Source organism: Drosophila miranda, chromosome 2 (assembly GCF_003369915.1).
Source record: "Drosophila miranda strain MSH22 chromosome 2, D.miranda_PacBio2.1, whole genome shotgun sequence".
Lineage (NCBI taxonomy): Eukaryota > Metazoa > Arthropoda > Insecta > Diptera > Drosophilidae > Drosophila > Drosophila miranda.
This window is the reverse complement of record NC_046675.1, coordinates 8,731,304-8,750,153: the sequence shown is the minus strand read 5'-3', so window position 1 is coordinate 8,750,153 and position 18,850 is coordinate 8,731,304. Positions and strand designations below refer to the sequence as shown.

The window sequence follows — 18,850 nt, the reverse complement described above, 5'->3', positions numbered from 1 at the left end:
TGTTCTTCTTCATGAGCCCTGTTCGGGCTCAATGATTTAAGTTGAGAAATTTCTTTCTATAAATCATTTATTTTTTGTAAATAATTTTTACTATCTTCACTTTGGACAGTGAATGCGTGCAATTTTTCATGCAAATTTTTAATTTCCTCTTTTAGGGAAATATTTTCCTCATTTAGGGCGTTACATTTCTTTTCCAGAAATTCCGGATTCTTGAGAAGAATATGTATCTTCATTGTAATTGATATCATTATTATCTATTGATAGATCGGCAGTTTTGTTTTCAATATCTTCTATTGAAACAATGCCTTTTTTCGCCTATTGCTGAGCGAGTTCTCAAACAATGGCTTATGTCCTAAATGAACAAAAATTTAAATGAAAGTAATTAGTAACATTTTAATATTTTAATATTTTAGTAACAATAACAGGGGGAACGTTGTGAGTTGCTGCTGCGGCCGCAACTCTACATTTATACCCGATACATAGACAGTATGGCTTCATTAAACGACAAAGATTGCGTGCGAGAGAGACAGAAAATGAGTCAGAACGTGACAAATTGATTTGTTACTTTTGGCTATAATAATAATCCGATCTGATTCGGAAAGGTCAAACAAATGAAACGTAAAAAAACGTAAGACAAAAATTGTTCCAATTGCTCAATTTCTTTATTCCGTTGAATAATGCTGACTAACTAAAATCATTAGCTCTGCCCACATAGTTTTAGGCCATTCATGAATAAATTTTCTACCTGATTGACTACTTTTAAGTACTCTCTTTTTTTGTATATAGTATAAAACAAGGTTTAAGCAAAAAAGGTCAACAAAAAAACTGTGGCAACGTAAGTGAGTATGAAATGTCACGTCAACCGGAGTTTGGGCGCAGGTATACCCTATTTCGTTGATATATATGAAAACTGGTTTTCCAAGCTGTTTTAATAAAGAAATGATCTCAGATTGTTTTGTTTTGGACATATTAATGCATATGATGAGGGTCTTGTAGATATATCTCGATCCCGATACCCATTCTTGGTTTCTGTAAGAAGACCAAAACCTTAAAAATATAGTTGAAATACCTTTATAACAGAAACTGACTAGTTTTGGCCAAACATTTTCTCAATTCTATAACATCCATTTCCCCAGGGTATGCAAAATGTTGCTCAATCCGCGCCATGTTGGGGAACAATGCTGCTCGATTTCACGGCACATGAGTCTGGCCCATACAAATTGAATGTTGCCAGCAACATAAGACGTAAGAAAACGTAAGTGAGTAAGTAAGGGAAATTGTTGAGCTGAAATTGTGGCGGGGGAAAAATCCCTCCACGAATAGAGGATTTCCCATCACACATTCCAAATGTGTTGGTGTTGGTGAGGCCAAAAAGGAATGTCAAAAACAGCTTGCACGGCCATTCGATAACTCAGTAATCGAAAGGTCTTTCCACTGCAGATTTTTAGACAGCGTTTAGGGAACTTTTCTAGTATAATTACATTTAAATGAGAGTTTTTTTTAATTCTTGGGTAAATGTCTAAGTACGAATTGGGAAACGCATTTATTTTTGCAAATTATCGGTCACACTGGCAGAGTTTGTGTGGAATTCGAATGTAGAATGTAATGTAGAATGGAATTTAGTAATGACATTTGGAGGCGTGTCCGATCGCTTTAATCGAAATTTGACTCAAAATCAGAGCAGAGCTTTTTTGTTGACCTTTTTTCTTTAAACCTTATTTTAAAAGCAAACCAGCAAAATGGGGTCGTTAAAATTAGCGAGTATTGTAGGGAAATTGATTCGTTAATCGGATAAAATTATGTGGGCAGAGCTGAAAGATTTAGATAGCTAGTAATATTCGACGGAATATCAAAAACGAGGAATTCGTCGTAATAACCGGCTGACAACAATGTACCCTAGGAAAAAGGATACTATAGAATCGATAATATGTTTGTCAGCCTCTGTTTTAAAGCTATCACAACGATATTTATAAGCTTATTGTCTTCTTACAGAGACCAAGAATATTTATCGGGATTTATATACAAGACACTAACCATATGCATGAATATGTCTATAGCATATAAAATTGAGAAAAGGCCTTTAATTACATATAATCTTCATATTAAATTAACGAAATAGGGTATACAAATACCTATACTACGGCTTACACGCAACATATCGACTGTTATCGACGGTTTTTTTGCTAAACTATAAATAAAAGCAAGGACTAAAAACTAGCAAATCTTTTAGAAAGTTTATTCATCAATGGCCTCAAACTATGTGGGTAGAACTAAGGCCTTTAGTTAGCCAGAATTATTCAACGGAACATCAAAATTGAGCAATATGGTTTCCAATCCTTGACGGAGAACGATTAACCCATTACCAGCCAAGGGGGTATTTTAATATTCCACCGAAAATAATGAAAATTAAATCATTTTAGCGCAGTTTTTTTAAATTTAGCGGAAAGATGGCATGAATCTACAAGAAGAATTTAGAATCGTTAATATTTTCCGCCTTTTACCTCAAGTAGTTGAACTGTTTAAATAGAGGGGGCTTTAGTGGACTGAGTTTGGTTTTTCATCATACAAGACGCTACATATAAAAGACGACGCGGCGGCGTCATTTTGTATGAGTCGACTCGAAATTTTCACTTAAATCAAAAACCGGAGCCAGCCTGGAACTGTTGTGACGTGGCCTTTCGCCAGACTTTTATCGTTCCTAGTAAATCAAATTGTATTTAGAATGAAATACTATCTGTTGCTGGGGCTTTTGCTCGTATCAGGTTCGTTTATTCTTGCCACGCTTCAGCGCCAATGGCCAATGCCGGTGCTTTAACCTAATTTTGTTTGTGTATTTACTATTCGATCATTACTGCAGGCATAAGTCAAATTGCGGCTGAAGATGAGCCTAGTGCCGAGAAAATCGACCTGGATTTGGGTGCATTCAAGGAAGGTTCCAGAACTGGTAAGTGACGCCCCCCCACCTGCAAGGGTAGTACTTGGAGTTTTTGGTACACGTCAGCGTTAGCAGTACTTACCCTTGACGCCATGGTGTTGACGCCCCTTATCTATAATATGCATATGCCTTACCACCACAGATGCTGAGACCCTGAAGCGTGAGGAGGAAGCCATCCAGCTGGATGGACTGAATGTTGCGCAGCTAAAAGAATTGCGCGAAAAGGTATATATGGTACATATGTGCTGCTTGTATGAATATTTATTAATTTTTTTTTTGCGTATTTCTTTCGTGGGCAGGCGGAGAAGTTCACTTTCCAGACAGAAGTGAACCGCATGATGAAACTGATCATCAATTCGCTGTACCGCAACAAGGAGATCTTCCTGCGTGAATTGATCTCGAACGCCTCCGATGCCATTGACAAGATTCGTCTGCTGGCGCTCACCGACCGAAAGGAGCTGGAGAGCAACCCCGAACTGCACATCCGCATCAAGGCCGACAAAGAGAACAAGGCGCTGCACATCATGGACTCGGGCATTGGCATGACACACCAGGATCTGATTAATAATCTGGGCACAATTGCCAAGTCCGGCACTGCTGATTTCCTTTCCAAAATGCAGGATCCCAGCAAGTCTGAGGGTGGGGACCTGAACGACATGATTGGCCAGTTTGGTGTGGGCTTCTATTCGGCCTTCTTGGTCGCCGACCGTGTGGTGGTCACCACGAAGCACAACGACGATAAGCAGTACATCTGGGAGTCGGATGCCAACAGTTTCACCATCACCGAAGATCCCCGTGGCGACACACTGAAGCGGGGTTCGATCATTTCGCTGTACCTGAAGGAAGAGGCCCAGGACTTCCTGGAGGAGGAAACCGTGCGCGAGCTGATTCGCAAATACTCGCAGTTCATTAATTTCCCCATTCTGATGTGGTCCAGCAAAACTGTCGACGAAGAGGTGCCGGTGGAGGAAGAGGCCGTGGCCGAGCCAGCAAAGACCGAAGATGACGTGGAAGATGCCGAAGAAGAGGCCAAGGTTGAGGAGGCCGCTGATGACGACAAGCCCAAGACAAAGAAGGTGTCCAAGACCATCTGGGACTGGCTCCTCATCAACGACAGCAAACCCATCTGGACTCGCAAGCCGGCCGATGTGACAACCGAGGAGTACAACAACTTCTACAAGAGTCTGACCAAGGACTCGAGTGAACCCCTCACCCAGACCCATTTCATTGCCGAGGGTGAAGTTACTTTCAAGAGTTTGCTGTACGTGCCCAAGGTACAGCCATCCGAGTCCTTCAACCGGTACGGCACCAAGTCCGACAACATCAAGCTCTACGTTCGTCGTGTCTTCATCACCGACGAGTTCAACGACATGATGCCCAACTTCTTAAGCTTCATCCGCGGTGTGGTCGACTCCGACGATCTGCCCCTGAATGTGTCGCGTGAAACGCTCCAGCAGCACAAGCTGATCAAGGTTATCAAGAAGAAGCTGGTGCGCAAGGTACTTGACATGCTCAAGAAGCTCGACAAGGAGTCCTACGAACAGTTCTGGAAAGAGTTCTCCACCAAGTAAGTGTGGCGCATCCATCTTTGATGAAATATTTGCTCACTACTCGCATTATCCGTTTTCTTAGCATTAAATTGGGTGTCATGGAGGATCCCAGCAACCGATCTCGCCTGGCCAAGCTGCTGCGTTTCCAAACCTCCAACGGCAAGGGCGTTACCTCCCTGGCCGAATATGTGGAACGCATGAAGTCGAAGCAGGAGCACATCTACTACATTGCCGGTGCCAACCGCGGTGAGGTGGAGAAGTCGCCGTTCGTTGAGCGTCTGCTGAGCAAGGGCTACGAGGTGCTCTTCCTAGTCGAGGCTGTTGATGAATACTGCATCTCGGCCCTGCCCGAGTTCGATGGCAAGAAGTTCCAGAACGTGGCCAAGGAGGGATTCAAGCTCAACGAATCCGAGAAGAGCAAGAAGAACTTCGAGACGCTGAAGAGCGCCTTCGAGCCGCTCGTCAAGTGGCTGAACGATGTCGCCCTCAAGGATCAGATCTCCAAGGCTCAGGTGTCGGAGCGTCTGAGCAACTCGCCATGTGCCTTGGTGGCTGGCGTTTTCGGCTGGACCGGCAACATGGAGCGACTGGCGATGTCCAATGCCCACCAGAAGTCTGACGATCCTTCACGCAGCTACTACCTCAGCCAGAAGAAAACTCTTGAGATCAATCCCAGGCACCCCCTGATGCGCGAGCTGTTGCGTCGCGTTGAGGCTGACGAGGCCGATGACTCTGCCAGGGTTATGGCCGTTATGATGTTCCGCACTGCCACTCTACGCTCTGGGTACATGCTCCAGGAGACGGCCGACTTCGCCGACAGCATTGAGAAAATGATGCGCCACACACTGGGTGTCTCGGTGGATGAACAAATCGAATTGGATGAGGATGACGACACTGCCGAGGATGATTTCGGAAGCCAAGAGAACAATGAGAACATCAATGCCGAAGACGACGAGGAGGATCAGCCCCATGACGAGCTGTAAGCCCCCGCTGCAGGCGTAGAGCAGATCCCACATCATTTGTACATAGGAGTGTGGAAGTCAGACTGAGTTTATTTACAACACCGGGGCGGGCGGTGCCGCGGGAAGCAGCCGCCGTTTCATCAATATTATCCCCAGACATGTCTTTAGTTAATAAGTCACGCAATTTCGTAATGATCATGTGGGCATCTCCACTAAGCAGTCCAGACAGCTCTCCATTAGATAAAGGCATACTTGAAACATTCGGCCGGAAGAAGGTTGAACTAGTAAAAGTTTTATTTTGATAAAACCGAATAAGAATGCATGCATGCGAAATAAGAAACAAAACAGGATTCCAACACAATAAAGAATACAAACAAAGAGTGTGTTTTAATCAGTACTCCAAATCCGATTCTTGAGGCTCTTCATTTACGGCTTTCTGGTATGTGCTGTATTCCAATTGGTCCCTGATCTGTTGCACTGCCTCCTCAGCGGTATCAAAATTGAATGTGTCCATAAAGAGACGCACAATCCACAATGGCAGGAGAGCATTGATCTGTAGCGATGCATATGCCTGTCAAACGAGAAGTTATCAGTGGAGATCAAATCACAGAGTGTTCCACTACCACTTCCACTTACTGAACGGTTGCCAAACACTGTGCCCAGTTTCTCGAGCATGCTGACTTCAACGTCTCTGCGCATTATATCTATGACGTGTACATGCTGAATGCCCATAAATTTATCTGTTCTCTTTTGCCGATTTTCCGTAAAAAAATGATTCAGGTCGCTTTGGTACTTGGAGAATGTATTCAAAACCTCTTCTTTCTCCATTTTATCCATTAATCTGGTGGATAACACAATCTTAGCTGTAGGTGAATGCATTGGATTGCAAAACTTACAGAATATCCACCTTACGCGGACATGGACCAAGTCCTAGCGCAGCGACCGCCTCCATGGGATCGGGTTTTGATGGCGACGAATCTTTCCCCTTCCCATTGGCAATCACTTTCTCTGGCGAGACGATTTTTTTAGTCTTTGTCTTCCTTCTGAAAATGAACAATTAATACAGCTTTCTAAGCCAGCAGGCTTTCTATTCCATACCCTACGAAGAAGTCATCCAAATGACCTGGACGCGTTAGTGAGCGGCGGGGGCGTCCTGGGGGACTCGGCCCCACAGAGCTGGGCCTGGAATTCCTGCGTTAATATTAGGCATGGCATAAATTGATTCACACATTGATGCTCACTGCGATTCTATATGCGTCCGTTTGCTGGGCTTCTTTTCACGTGAAGAGCGACCGCTGTTGGAGGCTTTTTCTTTCCCAGAATGTTGTGAAACGGATCTTCGACCCTTGCGCTTCTCCTGACCGCGTTCTACCTCTTGGTTACTGCAAGAAATTTAATTAACTTCTTAGTGCATTTAGGCTGTTCAATCGGCTTACATTGAAAATGATCTTTGCGTTCGTTTAATTGACTTCTTTTCAAGCGAAGAGCGACCTCTGCTAGAGGTTTTAGATCTCTCAGAGTCTTGTGATTTGGATCTCCGAGAGCTCCGCCTCTTTGCAGGCAAATTTTCAACCGGAGTAATGGACTTGTCCTTTTCCGTCTCCGAAGCAGGTTCTATCTGTTGGTCTCTGCAAAAAAGTGAATTGAATTCGTAGCGTATTTCAGGAAATAAGATTGGGGATTACATTGAAAGAGAACTTTGCGTTCTTTTAACTGGCTTAGAGGGTTTATCTTTCTCAGAATTTTGTGAAATGGATCTCCGAGGGCTCCGCGCCTTAAGCGTCTCCGGAGCGGGTTCTTTCTGTTTATCACTGTGAAAAATTTATTTAACTTCATAGGGAATTTCATGAGTCAAGCTTGGGTCTTACACTGAAGGTATCTTGTGCATCCGTTTGTTTGTTTTATTTTCGCGAGAATCATGACCGTGGCTGGTCTTATCTTTGTGCACTTTCTTAGCCTTCGCTTCATGGTCGCTGCAAGAAAGGTAAATGAGTGCCCATCACACGTGGAGTGGAGTTTTCTATGTCATTCACAGACCTGGCTTTTGATGCTACGACTTCGCGTTTGATGGAAATTTCGATACCCTTTCTCATATTTTTAGTATCTTCTTGCGCTATATATTCGAGCTTTACATTAAGAGACAGGTCATTTTTCGAGAGTGTAACCCCTGGTAAGAGTAGCTGGGAGGCTGAATGCCGATATTCGTTGGAATCCACTCGCACTTTGATGTGGTCAATGAGGAGGTCGGCATGCACATTTTGAGCGTCCTGCTCCTTCTCCAGCAGGTCCCACAAGCCGCTCTCAACATTGGTCCAGCGGGCAGGCGTCATCCAGTGATAGTCACATAATTTCTTGCCAAAGTGGTTTATCTGGCTCGGCAGCACTTTGGTGCTGCAGATGACGCGGTGCTTTTTGTACTAGAAATTAATAATAAACTAGTTAAGTACCGAAGCTGGGTGCTTCTCCACCTACCTTATAGGTTTGCATTACAAGCTGGTAGTCACCGGCGGCATTAAAGGACATTTTATCCAACGTATTGGTGTTTTTAGTAAACAATAAGCGTATCTTTTCTGCGTTCGCGGCAAAATAATGAATTTGCGATTTCAGAGCTGCATTTCTTCTTCTTTTGGCCGATAACGATATGTAAGCGTTGCCAGATGCAAGACAATTTTCAAATTGTTTTGCGCGTAAATTTGAAATCAAACGAATGTCGACTTAATCAATGAACGAACGCTAGGGGATCTTTTTAGTGGGTTCCTGATTATCAATCGCGTTTAACATAGGTCAAGTATTGTAGAGAAGCGTTTGTTTACTGATCTGTGTGCCAATAAGACACGATTATCGGACGCTGGCTGGCCTGCCGAGAGAGGAATAAGTAATACGGACTCGGATTCTGTCCAGTTCTTAATCGCGTTCTGAATTAAACAGTCGCAGAGACGTCTGAGCCATAGGTTGCGCGTGCTTGGTTATTTTATTAATTCAAATCGATCAATGACGATTAGCGAAACTATATACTGCGTGTAGTGTGTGTTGTTCTGATTCTGATTAATTTATGAATAGGCGCAAAATGTTTTCGAGTTCGAGTCGTACTATGACGGCGACGTTGTGGGGAGTAGTCCTAATTTACATATCAGTAATATCAGAGTTCAGAATTCAGCCATGTGAGGCGCGGACCGTCGCAGATTCACAGGAAAAGCCCGAATCCATTGAAAATACACTCAAAGATTCGTCAGCGGAATTTCTGAGAACCTATTCCGACCGCATGAAGTCGTACATGAATGTCAGCGTGGCGCCGTGCGACGACTTCTATGAGTACGCCTGTGGCAATTGGCAGCACGTGAAGCAGGACAGGCAGTCATCCCATAAGCGGAGCAACCTCCTGGATATCGGGTACACATTGGGCGATGTGGTCGAGCTGCTGCTCACCAAGAACTCGCTGGCTATGGATCTAAATTACACCGCCGAGCTGCTGATTGCACAACGATTCTATAATGCCTGCCTCGGTGCGGATCTGTACCCGCTGCCAGCGGCCGACCCCGCTTATCTGGCGCTTATCAGGTCGATAGGTGGTTTCCCAGCCGTCGACGGTGAGGCGTGGCATGCCGCCAATTTCAGCTGGTTCAACATGAGCGCCCACTTGACGAACTTCGGCATCAATGGACTAATCCACGAGAAGATCCTGCCCCAGTATCCATTTGTGCCGTACTTCAAGGTGCCGGAACTGGGCTTCGACTATATCGTCCACAGCGACAACATCGCCAGCAACGACACGAGAGGCTACAAGTTGAATGAGAAGCGAATGCGTGGCTACCTCGAGGCCTACGGCCTGTCGGAGGAGAAGGTTTCGCAGGTGATTGCGGAAGTGTTTGCCTTCTGGCATGATGCCCTCGTGGTTATCGATCGTTTCGGTGATGATCTCAAAGAATGCGAAGACCATGCGGAATTGAACGATATTCCCTCGTTTTCTGAATGGAGCAGCTACTATGCGATTGCCTGGAACAGCACCAACTTCCCCAAGGAGAATATCGAAACATTCTGCGACTTCTACTATGTGGAACTGGATAAGGTTTGCGCCAAGCACATGCCGGCAGTTGCCAACTATTTGGCCATGCTCCTGCTGTACCGCATGGATGCTAAACTGAAGTCGGCCAAGTACCAGAAGGAGCACTGCCTGCAGGTAGTGCAGTACTCACTGCCATATCTATTTGATAGGCTTTATCGCGTGGTAGGTGTTGCTATAAGATCGGATCGGCCAGGGTACATAACGTCCATTAAACGATATCTTTCCATTTGGTCTGCAGGAATACTTCTCCGAGGAGACAAGTGCAGAAATCTCGGGCATTATAAAGGAGCTGCGCAAGAGCTTCCGATTGATGCTAGAAAATTCCGAGTGGCTGGACAAGGAAACCCGAACAGAAGCACTGCTGAAGGAGATCAGCATCGAGCCGCGCATTGGTAGCTTTAGGGACGACGGGCTCACCGAACGGCTCGTCCGAGCGGTCAATAACCTGACTATTGTCAAGGACAGCTTTGCTCAGACGAACATTAACCTGAAACGCTTTATCACGTACTTAAGACGGTTCAATGGCCACCATTTTAGTGAGCTATCGAATGACACGAAACCCCTCGAGCTACTGTGGAGCATGCAGGTCAATGCGTTTTACTATAACCTAGACAATACCATTTACGTGATGGCGGGCATACTTCATCCGCCAGCCTTTCATCAGTTGTGGCCGAACTCCCTAAAGTACGGCACAATTGGTTATCTGGTGGGGCATGAGCTCACGCATGGCTTCGACACAGTCGGCTCCATGTACGATGGCAGCGGCGCCCAGCGCAACTGGTGGTCGAAAAAGTCCAATGCGGTGTTCAACGAGCGGGCCGAATGCTATGCGGAACACTACAGCAATTACCTGATACCAGAGATCAATCGCAAGATCAATGGCAACCAGACCAAGGACGAGAACATTGCTGATAGTGGTGGTCTGCACGAGGCCCTTGCTGCGTATCGCAGCTACATGAAGCAGCAGCACCAGCACCTGCAGCAGCAGGAAAACGAGACGCATCTGGATAAGAATGAAGAGCAGATGCCTGGCCTCGATCTATCCCCAGAGCAGCTGTTTTTCCTGGGCTTTGCGCAGCTGTGGTGTAATGCATACGAGGAGGAGCACTACTGGGAGGAGCTGTCGAACGAGCATACAATCGACAAGTTTCGGGTTCTTGGTGCCGTCACCAACAACGAGGACTTTGCCAAGATCTACAACTGTCCCGTTGGTAGTCCCATGAATCCTCACGCAGAAAGATGTCGTGTTTGGTAGCGCAGCTGATTGCGAATCAATTCAGTAGACCGCTGATAAGCACACATACTTATTAACGAATAATTAGTTCAATAAACGCTTGTCGAATACTTTTTTTCCCCAGAAGCCTTCTACATGTATTTGTTTGTGTTTCCAGATTTAATGGGCGACTGGTTCTGAGGATTTGAACGCATCCGCTCCGCGGTAGTTCTCAATTAGCAGCGACTTGTAGCGTCGCAAGTGCACACTGAGACCCTCCTCGCGTTCGCTGGCAGAGAGTATGGCGACACGTGATATTACCAAATGTGAAGGATTCGCCTGACTAAAGCCGCGTATCACATCGATTTCATCGCCAATATCCAGCTGAAATGAAGGAATCATTAGGGAAAATTCTCTAGCCACACGAGTCCTTACCTGTACGCTTTTCTTCTGCAGCTTCTTTCCATTGACTCTAATCTTGCTCTCATAGAAATTCAGTTCAACTTTGCTGTGGGAAAGGAAAAGGTGCATTGAATAATACTTTTGCATTATTGCCCCTTGGACACGACACTCACTTTCTAGCCATCCCTAGACCGGCCTTGAGCAGAAGATCGGCGCGCAGCGAGTTCACCTTGGTCTTGACCACCTTGGAGTCGCGCTCGTCCTTAAACTCCTCGTCCGCTTCATCATCCGTGTCCAAATCGTCTGCTGTTCTGGATGATTTTCTATCGTATTTTCGACTGACGCTGCTGGTATGAAGTGGTGCCTGAATTCTGGGTGAGATTACATTCGGTAGGGCTGCTGTTTTGTTAGCCAAGCTACTAGCCGGGGCAGTCGCGTATTTTCCGAGTCGTGATATTTGCCGTAAGCTGCGGAGCATTTTTGGAGCGGGGAGGTCTTAAAAATTACGATAACAAAAACCTAGAAACATAACCTAAAAACTACAGCTGATTGGTGGCGGCGTTGCCAGCTATCATTCGGTTTTGCTTGGCGGCTGTTGTTTTTGTTTTTTGTTTCGCTTCTTTTTGGGTTTCTTGTCAGGATTCGGACGAGTTCGGTGGACACTGACTGGACGATATCGTTGTGTGTCGGTGGGCAAAAAATCATCCTCATCGATGGTTCCTTCCGCTGCCTCTACTTCCATGTGCTCCACATTTTCCTCTGAGTCGTCGGGTATCGTTGATTTGGATTCCACTTCTAGGTGGGCTTTGGTTTTGGCTTTCATGGCCAAATTACTGAGAGCAGCGCCCAATTGCTGGGTCTCCACCTGGGTATCGATTTGGTCAATCCTTACGCATGACTTTTCACTGGACCACGATATGTAGTCATCGTTCCATTGCTTTTCCGCAACCACCTTCGGCTGCTCCAAGGCCTTCTGTGCTGTTTCCTCCCGCTGAAGATCTTGCTCTTTCGCCTGGCGCTTCTTCAACGACTTTTTAACCGTGGGAGGAATCTTTTGTGGAGCTGGCTTCTGGCGGTTCTTCACCCACTGTTCCAGGTCCAGGCTCACAGCAGACAAGTCCGTAGGCAAAACCAAGGAAAGTGCTCGTACCCCGAAAATTTCAAAGGTTAGCTCCTCCAACTTTGGCTGCGCATAAATAGGAGCAGTTGGCACTTTAACGGCGGCACTGGTGGCTATTAGCCGGATGATATGGGATGGCCTCAGACTCAGCGAGACAAAGACACATGAGAAGCGTCTCGAATTAATGGCTCGCAAGGAGCTCTCGAGGCCGAGATGTATCTGATGACGGGTGGCAAAGGTCTTAACTGAGTGCTCGCTATGTTTTATGGCCTCCAGCAAAATCTGACGAAACTGCACCACTTCATCATCGGCGAGAACTGGGCTGCAAATTGAAAATGGTCAACTGGCGATTGTCTCAAGATTTTAAGAGCTGCTACCTGTGCTGCTTGTATGGATTGGCCAATATATTTCGTAGCTTGGGCAGTACCTTCCTCTTGCCCTTCGCTTCCTTTTTCTTTATGCTGGCCAAACTCATATTCTAAAAATCGAGCCTCGTCTGGAAATAAATAATTAAAATAAAATGTGTTTTTGATTACCGACAGCGTTGCCACCCACTCTACAGGTTTCGGCGTGGCCAGAGGTTCATCAAATAAAACGCGGTCTGGATTAATTTTAAACTGTTTATTTTAAATGTTTTAATTTTACTTTTCACAGCCAATACGGTTCAGGTCTTGTATCTGAGGAGTATCGGAAATTAGTCGGATTTGGCTTCACAAAATCTTCAACAAGGTCCGCGCTCCTGGGAGTAGTGGTTCTGATGGCTTCGGTAGTGGTTTCCTCTGATACGATTGTGCTCGTCTCAATCTCAATATTTGTATTTTCTGTAGTTGTACTGTTTACGAGGTCTGTGAAGTCGTCCGGTTGGGGAATGTATATTAGATTATCCAAATATGTTGTAGTTTCAATGCCTGAAGTTGTGGAAATAATGTCCAACACTGATGTCGAAGTCTCTGGACTTTCTGTCGTAATAAGAGATGGTTCCGTTGTGGTTTCTGATGTTTCCCAGGATCCTGTAGTGGTTGCTGGCCATTCTGTCGAGTCTAAAGATTCCTCTGTCGTGGTTTCGGATACTTCTCCTGTCGGTTCCTCCCTGAAAGAGACGGCAGTGGTGGTGTCTATGATCGGAGTTGTTTCCCAATCAACGATGCTCCATGAAGTGGTAGTCTCGACCATGCCAGTGGTTGATTCCGGAATTTCTGTACTGGTGGGACTTTGTTCTGTTGTTTCCGCTTCCATAATTGTAAACTGCGGCTCTGACGTTGTAGTTTCGACAGTTGTTTCCTCTGTGGTACCGTCCAGATCGAAGATATTGCTTGTTGTTGTGGAGATTTCTTCAGTAAAGTAGCTTGTAGATGATTCCGGCTCAATTGTAGGTTCAATGACTGCCTGAATCGTTGTTGTTTCCCATTCTTGGCCAAACGTTGGGAGGGTTAAATTATGTTTTCCAGGTTTGTATGGCTCGTACTTCTTTACAATATATGGCTTGTGATTCTTTATGTATTCCATGGACAGTTTGGTCCATTCATCTCTATCAAGAATGGAGTTTAAATTCCCCCTTTTGATATCCGTCTGAATTTCCACAGAATAATGTGCCATCAAAAGAAGAAAACACAATTTTTCTATGAACATCTTGACGGGCCAAGCGGATACTTTTGACTAATTCCTTTTGCAAATTGCGGCAAAATATAAGCCAAAACGATCTACCTGTTCTCGACTTTTCACCCCCAAACTGGTCTACCTGTACCTGTCATCAGAAAGGTCCAAAGATGATAATCATGCGCCATTAGGTATATGCAGATTTAAGCATAAATATTCCCGCCAAGGTTACAGTTTCTTACGTCTGGTCACTCTTTTATTTATTGCAAATGCCGGCTCCAGCTGATTTTTGTTATCGATTTCAGCAGAATAAAATTTATCGGCGTGCTTGAAATCCGCGTTTTGCGTGAAAATAGTAAAAATATATATTTGCATCAAAGTTTTTCCTCTAATATTTAGAGAAAAACATTATTAAAAGTGGGATTGAACCTTGGTAAGTTATCTCCGATACAATAGCATCTCACACAGTGCCGCACTGCTCGGTGGCTGTAAACGTTTACATATTGGCAGAGGCCGGCTGAGTGTACAGTGAATGAAAATAATTTTCTATTAGATCTGCAATATCATGGATTCCGATTTATACGATGAGTTCGGCAACTACATTGGCCCCGATCTGGATAGCGACGAGGATGATGACCAAAGTATCTATGGGCAACCTGACGTGCAGGATGACCAAGATGTAAGTACTTCCAATGGCAATGTACTCGAAGCATCATTCTCAGTAATTCGCTTGGTTGGGTACACAGGACGCCATGGACGAGGACGAAGCAGAACCGCCAGAAGATGAGGACAAGGAAGTGACAGCGGTTGTACTGCACGAGGATAAACGCTATTATCCTTCGGCCGTGGAGGTTTATGGTCCGGATGTGGAAACCATAGTGCAGGAAGAGGATGCCCAGCCACTGGACAAGCCACTCATTGAGCCGATAAAGAAGCTCAAGTTCCAAATTAAGGAGCAGGAACAGCAGGACACCACATATGACATGGAATTTATGGCTGATCTAATGGACACGCCGCCACTCATCAGAAACGTGGCACTCATTGGGCACCTTCATCACGGCAAGACGACATTCGTTGATTGCCTGATTCGGCAAACGCATCCCCAATTCGAAACCATGGAGGAGCGCTCTTTGCGCTACACAGACACGCTCTTCACCGAACAGGAACGCGGATGCAGCATTAAGGCCACCCCAGTCACCCTTGTTCTGCAGGATGTCAAGCAAAAGAGCTACTTGCTGAATATTTTCGACACTCCCGGTCATGTTAATTTCTCGGACGAGACCACTGCTGCCATGCGTATGAGCGACGGCGTTGTTTTGTTCATCGATGCGGCAGAGGGTATTATGCTGAACACGGAACGCTTGCTAAAGCATGCTGTACAGGAGCGGCAGTCCATTACCGTGTGCATCAACAAGGTAAGACAGTACCAAATGCCGCAAAATAAAAGTTTTTAATGCTCATCATCTATGGCAGATTGATCGTCTCATTCTGGAGCTCAAGCTGCCGCCCCAAGATGCGTACTTTAAGCTGAAGCATATAGTAGAGGAGGTCAATGGGCTACTGAGGTATGTAGGCCTAAATGTACCTAATAATTTGTTCACCAATATCCTTTCCGTTTAGCACATATGGCAGTGCAGATGACAACCTGTTGGTGTCTCCGATTTTGGGCAATGTCTGCTTTTCCAGTTCGCTATATGGCTTTTGCTTCACCTTGAAATCGTTTGCCAAACTCTATGCGGACACATATGAGGGCGTTAACTACATTGACTTTGCCAAACGACTCTGGGGCGATATGTACTTCAACAGCAAAACGTAAGTGCATCCTCACGTTATTAATTAATTATTATTCACGTAACTTATGGACGATCTATTGGCAGCCGAAAGTTTTCCAAGAAACAGCCGCATAGCTCTGCTCAGCGTAGTTTCGTGGAGTTCATACTGGAGCCCATGTACAAGCTGATTGCCCAGGTTGTGGGCGACGTGGACAGCACGCTGTCGGACACGCTCGCCGAGCTGAATGTACGCGTTTCCAAGGAGGAAATGAAATCGAATATGCGGCCGCTGCTGCGACTCGTCTGCAATCGATTCATGGGTGACTGCAGCGGTTTCGTGGATATGTGCGTGGAGCACATCAAATCGCCACAGGAGAATGCCAAGCGGAAGGTGGACCACATTTATACGGGGCCAAAAGAGGGGGACATCTATCGCGACATGATAACCTGCAATCAATATGGCACACTGATGGTCCACAGCTCGAAGATGTATCCCAACGATGATTGTACCTTTTTCCAGGTGCTGGCACGGATTGTTTCCGGCACCCTGCATGCCGGTCAGGAGGTGCGTGTTTTGGGAGAGAACTACACGCTTCAGGATGAGGAGGATTCCCGAATACTGCAAGTCGGTCGACTGTGGGTGTTCGAGGCTCGGTATAAAGTCGAGCTAAACCGAGTTCCTTCCGGTAATTGGGTCCTCATTGAGGGCATCGATCAGTGCATCGTTAAAACCTCTACCATTGTGGACATCAATGTCCCAGAGGATCTCTACATATTCCGACCACTCAAGTTCAACACTCAGAGCATTATAAAGATTGCCGTGGAGCCAGTGAATCCCTCGGAGCTGCCGAAAATGCTCGACGGTCTGCGGAAGGTGAACAAATCCTATCCGCTGCTCTCGACCCGTGTCGAGGAGTCCGGTGAGCACGTTATCCTGGGCACAGGCGAGTTGTATCTGGACTGCGTCATGCATGATCTGCGCAAAATGTACTCGGAGATCGACATAAAGGTGGCCGATCCTGTGGTAGCCTTCTGTGAGACTGTCGTGGAAACCAGTTCCCTCAAGTGTTTCGCAGAGACGCCAAACAAAAAGAACAAATTAACCATGATATCAGAGCCGCTGGAGAAGGGCCTGGCCGAAGACATTGAGAACGGAACCGTTTGCATCAGTTGGAACAAGAAACGCATCGGAGAGTTCTTTCAGGTCAACTACGACTGGGATTTGTTGGCCGCGCGTTCCATTTGGGCATTCGGCCCCGATTCAACTGGTCCCAACATTCTTGTGGACGACACCCTACCCTCGGAGGTGGACAAGAATCTGCTGACGGCGGTGAAGGACTCCATTGTGCAGGGCTTTCAATGGGGAACGCGCGAGGGTCCGCTCTGTGAGGAGCCCATACGAAACGTCAAATTCAAGATACTCGACGGAGTCATTGCCAACGAGGCTCTGCATCGCGGTGGTGGCCAAATCATTCCCACAGCTCGTCGCGTGGCCTACTCTGCGTTCCTCATGGCCACGCCACGTCTAATGGAGCCGTACCTATTTGTTGAGGTCCAGGCGCCCGCAGATTGTGTGTCGGCGGTCTACACGGTATTGGCCAGGCGCAGGTGAGTTGAAGGAAATACATACAAAATGTATGACAATTTTCACCCGAAACTTCATATTCCTATTCTTTTAGAGGCCATGTGACACAGGATGCCCCCGTTTCCGGTTCACCCATCTATACGATCAAAGCATTTATACCCGCCATCGATTCGTTCGGCTTTGAGACAGATCTGCGAACGCATACCCAGGGTCAGGCATTCTGTTTGTCAGTGTTCCATCACTGGCAAATTGTGCCCGGCGATCCCCTGGACAAGAGTATCATCATTCGGCCGCTTGAGCCCCAGCAGGCATCGCATTTGGCACGCGAATTCATGATCAAGACACGACGCCGCAAAGGCCTCTCCGAGGATGTGTCCATTAACAAGTTCTTCGACGATCCCATGTTGCTGGAATTGGCCCGTCAGGACGTACTCGTTAACTATCCGCTGTAGAACCACGAATGAGTTAATAAAATACTTTTAGATCTAGTTTCTGAAATTTAAGTTGATTTTATTTTATTGCCTATGGGGGCCCAGGGAGCTTAAACAGTTTATCCGAGTATGCTCAATACTCCAGAAAATCGAGAGAACAGAGCAGGCGTCGGACAAAGTGTAAATTATACCAGATACCATTTTCATCAATCGTTCGGTAGTGCTCAATGTGAGTACAGCAAACAAATTTTTGAATTAATTTAGTTGTAAAAATAATAATTCCTATTTTCAACAGACTAGCTGCTATTTTCCCTCCATCTATTTACAATGCCTCACATGATGACGACCAGAAAACGCCAGGCAAGCCGTACAGACAACGAGGCGGTCGGTGCTCCCAAGCGGCGTAAGTCTAAACCGAAATTGTATTAACGAATAATAAAGATAAAATGATATTTTTCCTCACAGCTTGCTATCAGCCAAACCGTGGTCGCCGTCAACAGAGCCGGGACAATAACAACAACACAAAAGCCAGGAGTCTGGTGAGCCGTCAACAGAGCCGGGACAACAACAACAACAAACAAACAAAATCCCAGAGTCTGGTGATGAATTCTGGTTCTCCAGAGCCGAAGGATGGCAGCAATAACGGAACAGTGTGCCGGTATACAGTGAAAAATCCAGAGCCGCAACAACCAGAACAGAGACTAGAGCTGTCACCTTTTCGTACCGATCAAATTTCTGAGGTGGTATCAAAAGAGGAGCCCAACGAATTGCATACCCAAGGCCCTAATCCCACCCAGTTCTTGATTATACAGACCAGTCCAAATAAGCTGTTTGTGTTTCAGCAAGTGGCCAACGTGGTGTCAGATCGCCCTTTGGTTCCGCTAGTCCAGGATCAAACAAATCTTCGCTTGCAATCATTTGGAATTGGAATTGGACGACTTTTTTGGAATATATTGAAACACAACATCGCATCGTACATCAGAGGCTTAGAGCCAAATTGAAATTAATAAAGTTATGCCAGATATAGTTGAATCATTATTACAAAGAGCTAGTTAACAGTTATCTAGACTGAAGTGATGGAATGATAATCTCCATTCCTCGTGAAAATTGAAAATCATGAAAATTGGTAATCATTTAGCACAGTAGAAAGTTGTATAATTTTTATATTTTGACATTTTATTCAATACCAATTTATATGGGCACTAGAGCCCTGCATGAACT

General features: G+C 45.7%; 7 protein-coding genes across 9 annotated transcripts; 4 read left to right on the top strand and 3 right to left on the bottom strand.

Moving 5' to 3' along the window:
* The first annotated feature begins 2,593 nt into the window (after positions 1 to 2,593).
* LOC108154900 (endoplasmin homolog) lies at positions 2,594 to 5,825 on the top strand. Its single transcript, XM_017285349.2, has 5 exons — positions 2,594 to 2,762; positions 2,858 to 2,944; positions 3,078 to 3,160; positions 3,235 to 4,502; positions 4,568 to 5,825. The coding sequence occupies exons 1-5, from the start codon at positions 2,723 to 2,725 to the stop codon at positions 5,466 to 5,468; spliced, it is 2,379 nt and encodes a 792-aa protein (XP_017140838.1). The 5' UTR covers positions 2,594 to 2,722; the 3' UTR covers positions 5,469 to 5,825.
* LOC108154902 (uncharacterized protein CG4951) lies at positions 5,724 to 8,079 on the bottom strand. Of its 3 annotated transcripts, none has more exons than XM_017285352.2 (10): positions 7,920 to 8,077; positions 7,485 to 7,864; positions 7,316 to 7,420; positions 7,133 to 7,258; positions 6,884 to 7,075; positions 6,689 to 6,829; positions 6,546 to 6,638; positions 6,344 to 6,490; positions 6,084 to 6,288; positions 5,724 to 6,018 (listed from the first exon to the last, which is right to left on the bottom strand). In XM_017285352.2, the coding sequence occupies exons 1-10, from the start codon at positions 7,968 to 7,970 to the stop codon at positions 5,839 to 5,841; spliced, it is 1,620 nt and encodes a 539-aa protein (XP_017140841.1). In that variant the 5' UTR covers positions 7,971 to 8,077; the 3' UTR covers positions 5,724 to 5,838. The 3 variants fall into 3 exon arrangements, with proteins under 3 accessions (XP_017140841.1, XP_017140842.1, XP_017140843.1); XM_017285353.2 differs by having other exon boundaries at positions 6,546 to 6,629; XM_017285354.2 differs by lacking the exon at positions 7,133 to 7,258 and having other exon boundaries at positions 7,920 to 8,079.
* Positions 8,080 to 8,204: 125 nt separating this feature from the next.
* Positions 8,205 to 10,784, top strand: LOC108154901 (neprilysin-2). Its single transcript, XM_017285351.2, has 2 exons — positions 8,205 to 9,672; positions 9,749 to 10,784. The coding sequence occupies exons 1-2, from the start codon at positions 8,500 to 8,502 to the stop codon at positions 10,763 to 10,765; spliced, it is 2,190 nt and encodes a 729-aa protein (XP_017140840.1). The 5' UTR covers positions 8,205 to 8,499; the 3' UTR covers positions 10,766 to 10,784.
* A 59-nt stretch (positions 10,785 to 10,843) lies between these two features.
* LOC108154909 (mitochondrial transcription rescue factor 1) lies at positions 10,844 to 11,700 on the bottom strand. The gene is made up of 3 exons (XM_017285361.2): positions 11,299 to 11,700; positions 11,159 to 11,231; positions 10,844 to 11,107 (listed from the first exon to the last, which is right to left on the bottom strand). Exons 1-3 carry the CDS (start codon positions 11,601 to 11,603, stop codon positions 10,904 to 10,906), a joined length of 582 nt encoding a protein of 193 aa, XP_017140850.1. The 5' UTR covers positions 11,604 to 11,700; the 3' UTR covers positions 10,844 to 10,903.
* LOC108154905 lies at positions 11,679 to 12,810 on the bottom strand. Its single transcript, XM_017285357.2, has 2 exons — positions 12,623 to 12,810; positions 11,679 to 12,567 (listed from the first exon to the last, which is right to left on the bottom strand). Exons 1-2 carry the CDS (start codon positions 12,718 to 12,720, stop codon positions 11,697 to 11,699), a joined length of 969 nt encoding a protein of 322 aa, XP_017140846.1. The 5' UTR covers positions 12,721 to 12,810; the 3' UTR covers positions 11,679 to 11,696.
* A 1,334-nt stretch (positions 12,811 to 14,144) lies between these two features.
* Positions 14,145 to 17,701, top strand: LOC108154899 (116 kDa U5 small nuclear ribonucleoprotein component). The gene is made up of 7 exons (XM_017285348.2): positions 14,145 to 14,274; positions 14,395 to 14,520; positions 14,588 to 15,256; positions 15,315 to 15,406; positions 15,462 to 15,653; positions 15,719 to 17,221; positions 17,293 to 17,701. The coding sequence occupies exons 2-7, from the start codon at positions 14,407 to 14,409 to the stop codon at positions 17,648 to 17,650; spliced, it is 2,928 nt and encodes a 975-aa protein (XP_017140837.1). The 5' UTR covers positions 14,145 to 14,274; positions 14,395 to 14,406; the 3' UTR covers positions 17,651 to 17,701.
* Positions 17,702 to 17,763: 62 nt separating this feature from the next.
* LOC108154908 lies at positions 17,764 to 18,667 on the top strand. The gene is made up of 3 exons (XM_017285360.2): positions 17,764 to 17,858; positions 17,925 to 18,032; positions 18,095 to 18,667. The coding sequence occupies exons 2-3, from the start codon at positions 17,957 to 17,959 to the stop codon at positions 18,628 to 18,630; spliced, it is 612 nt and encodes a 203-aa protein (XP_017140849.1). The 5' UTR covers positions 17,764 to 17,858; positions 17,925 to 17,956; the 3' UTR covers positions 18,631 to 18,667.
* The last annotated feature ends 183 nt before the right edge of the window (positions 18,668 to 18,850 follow it).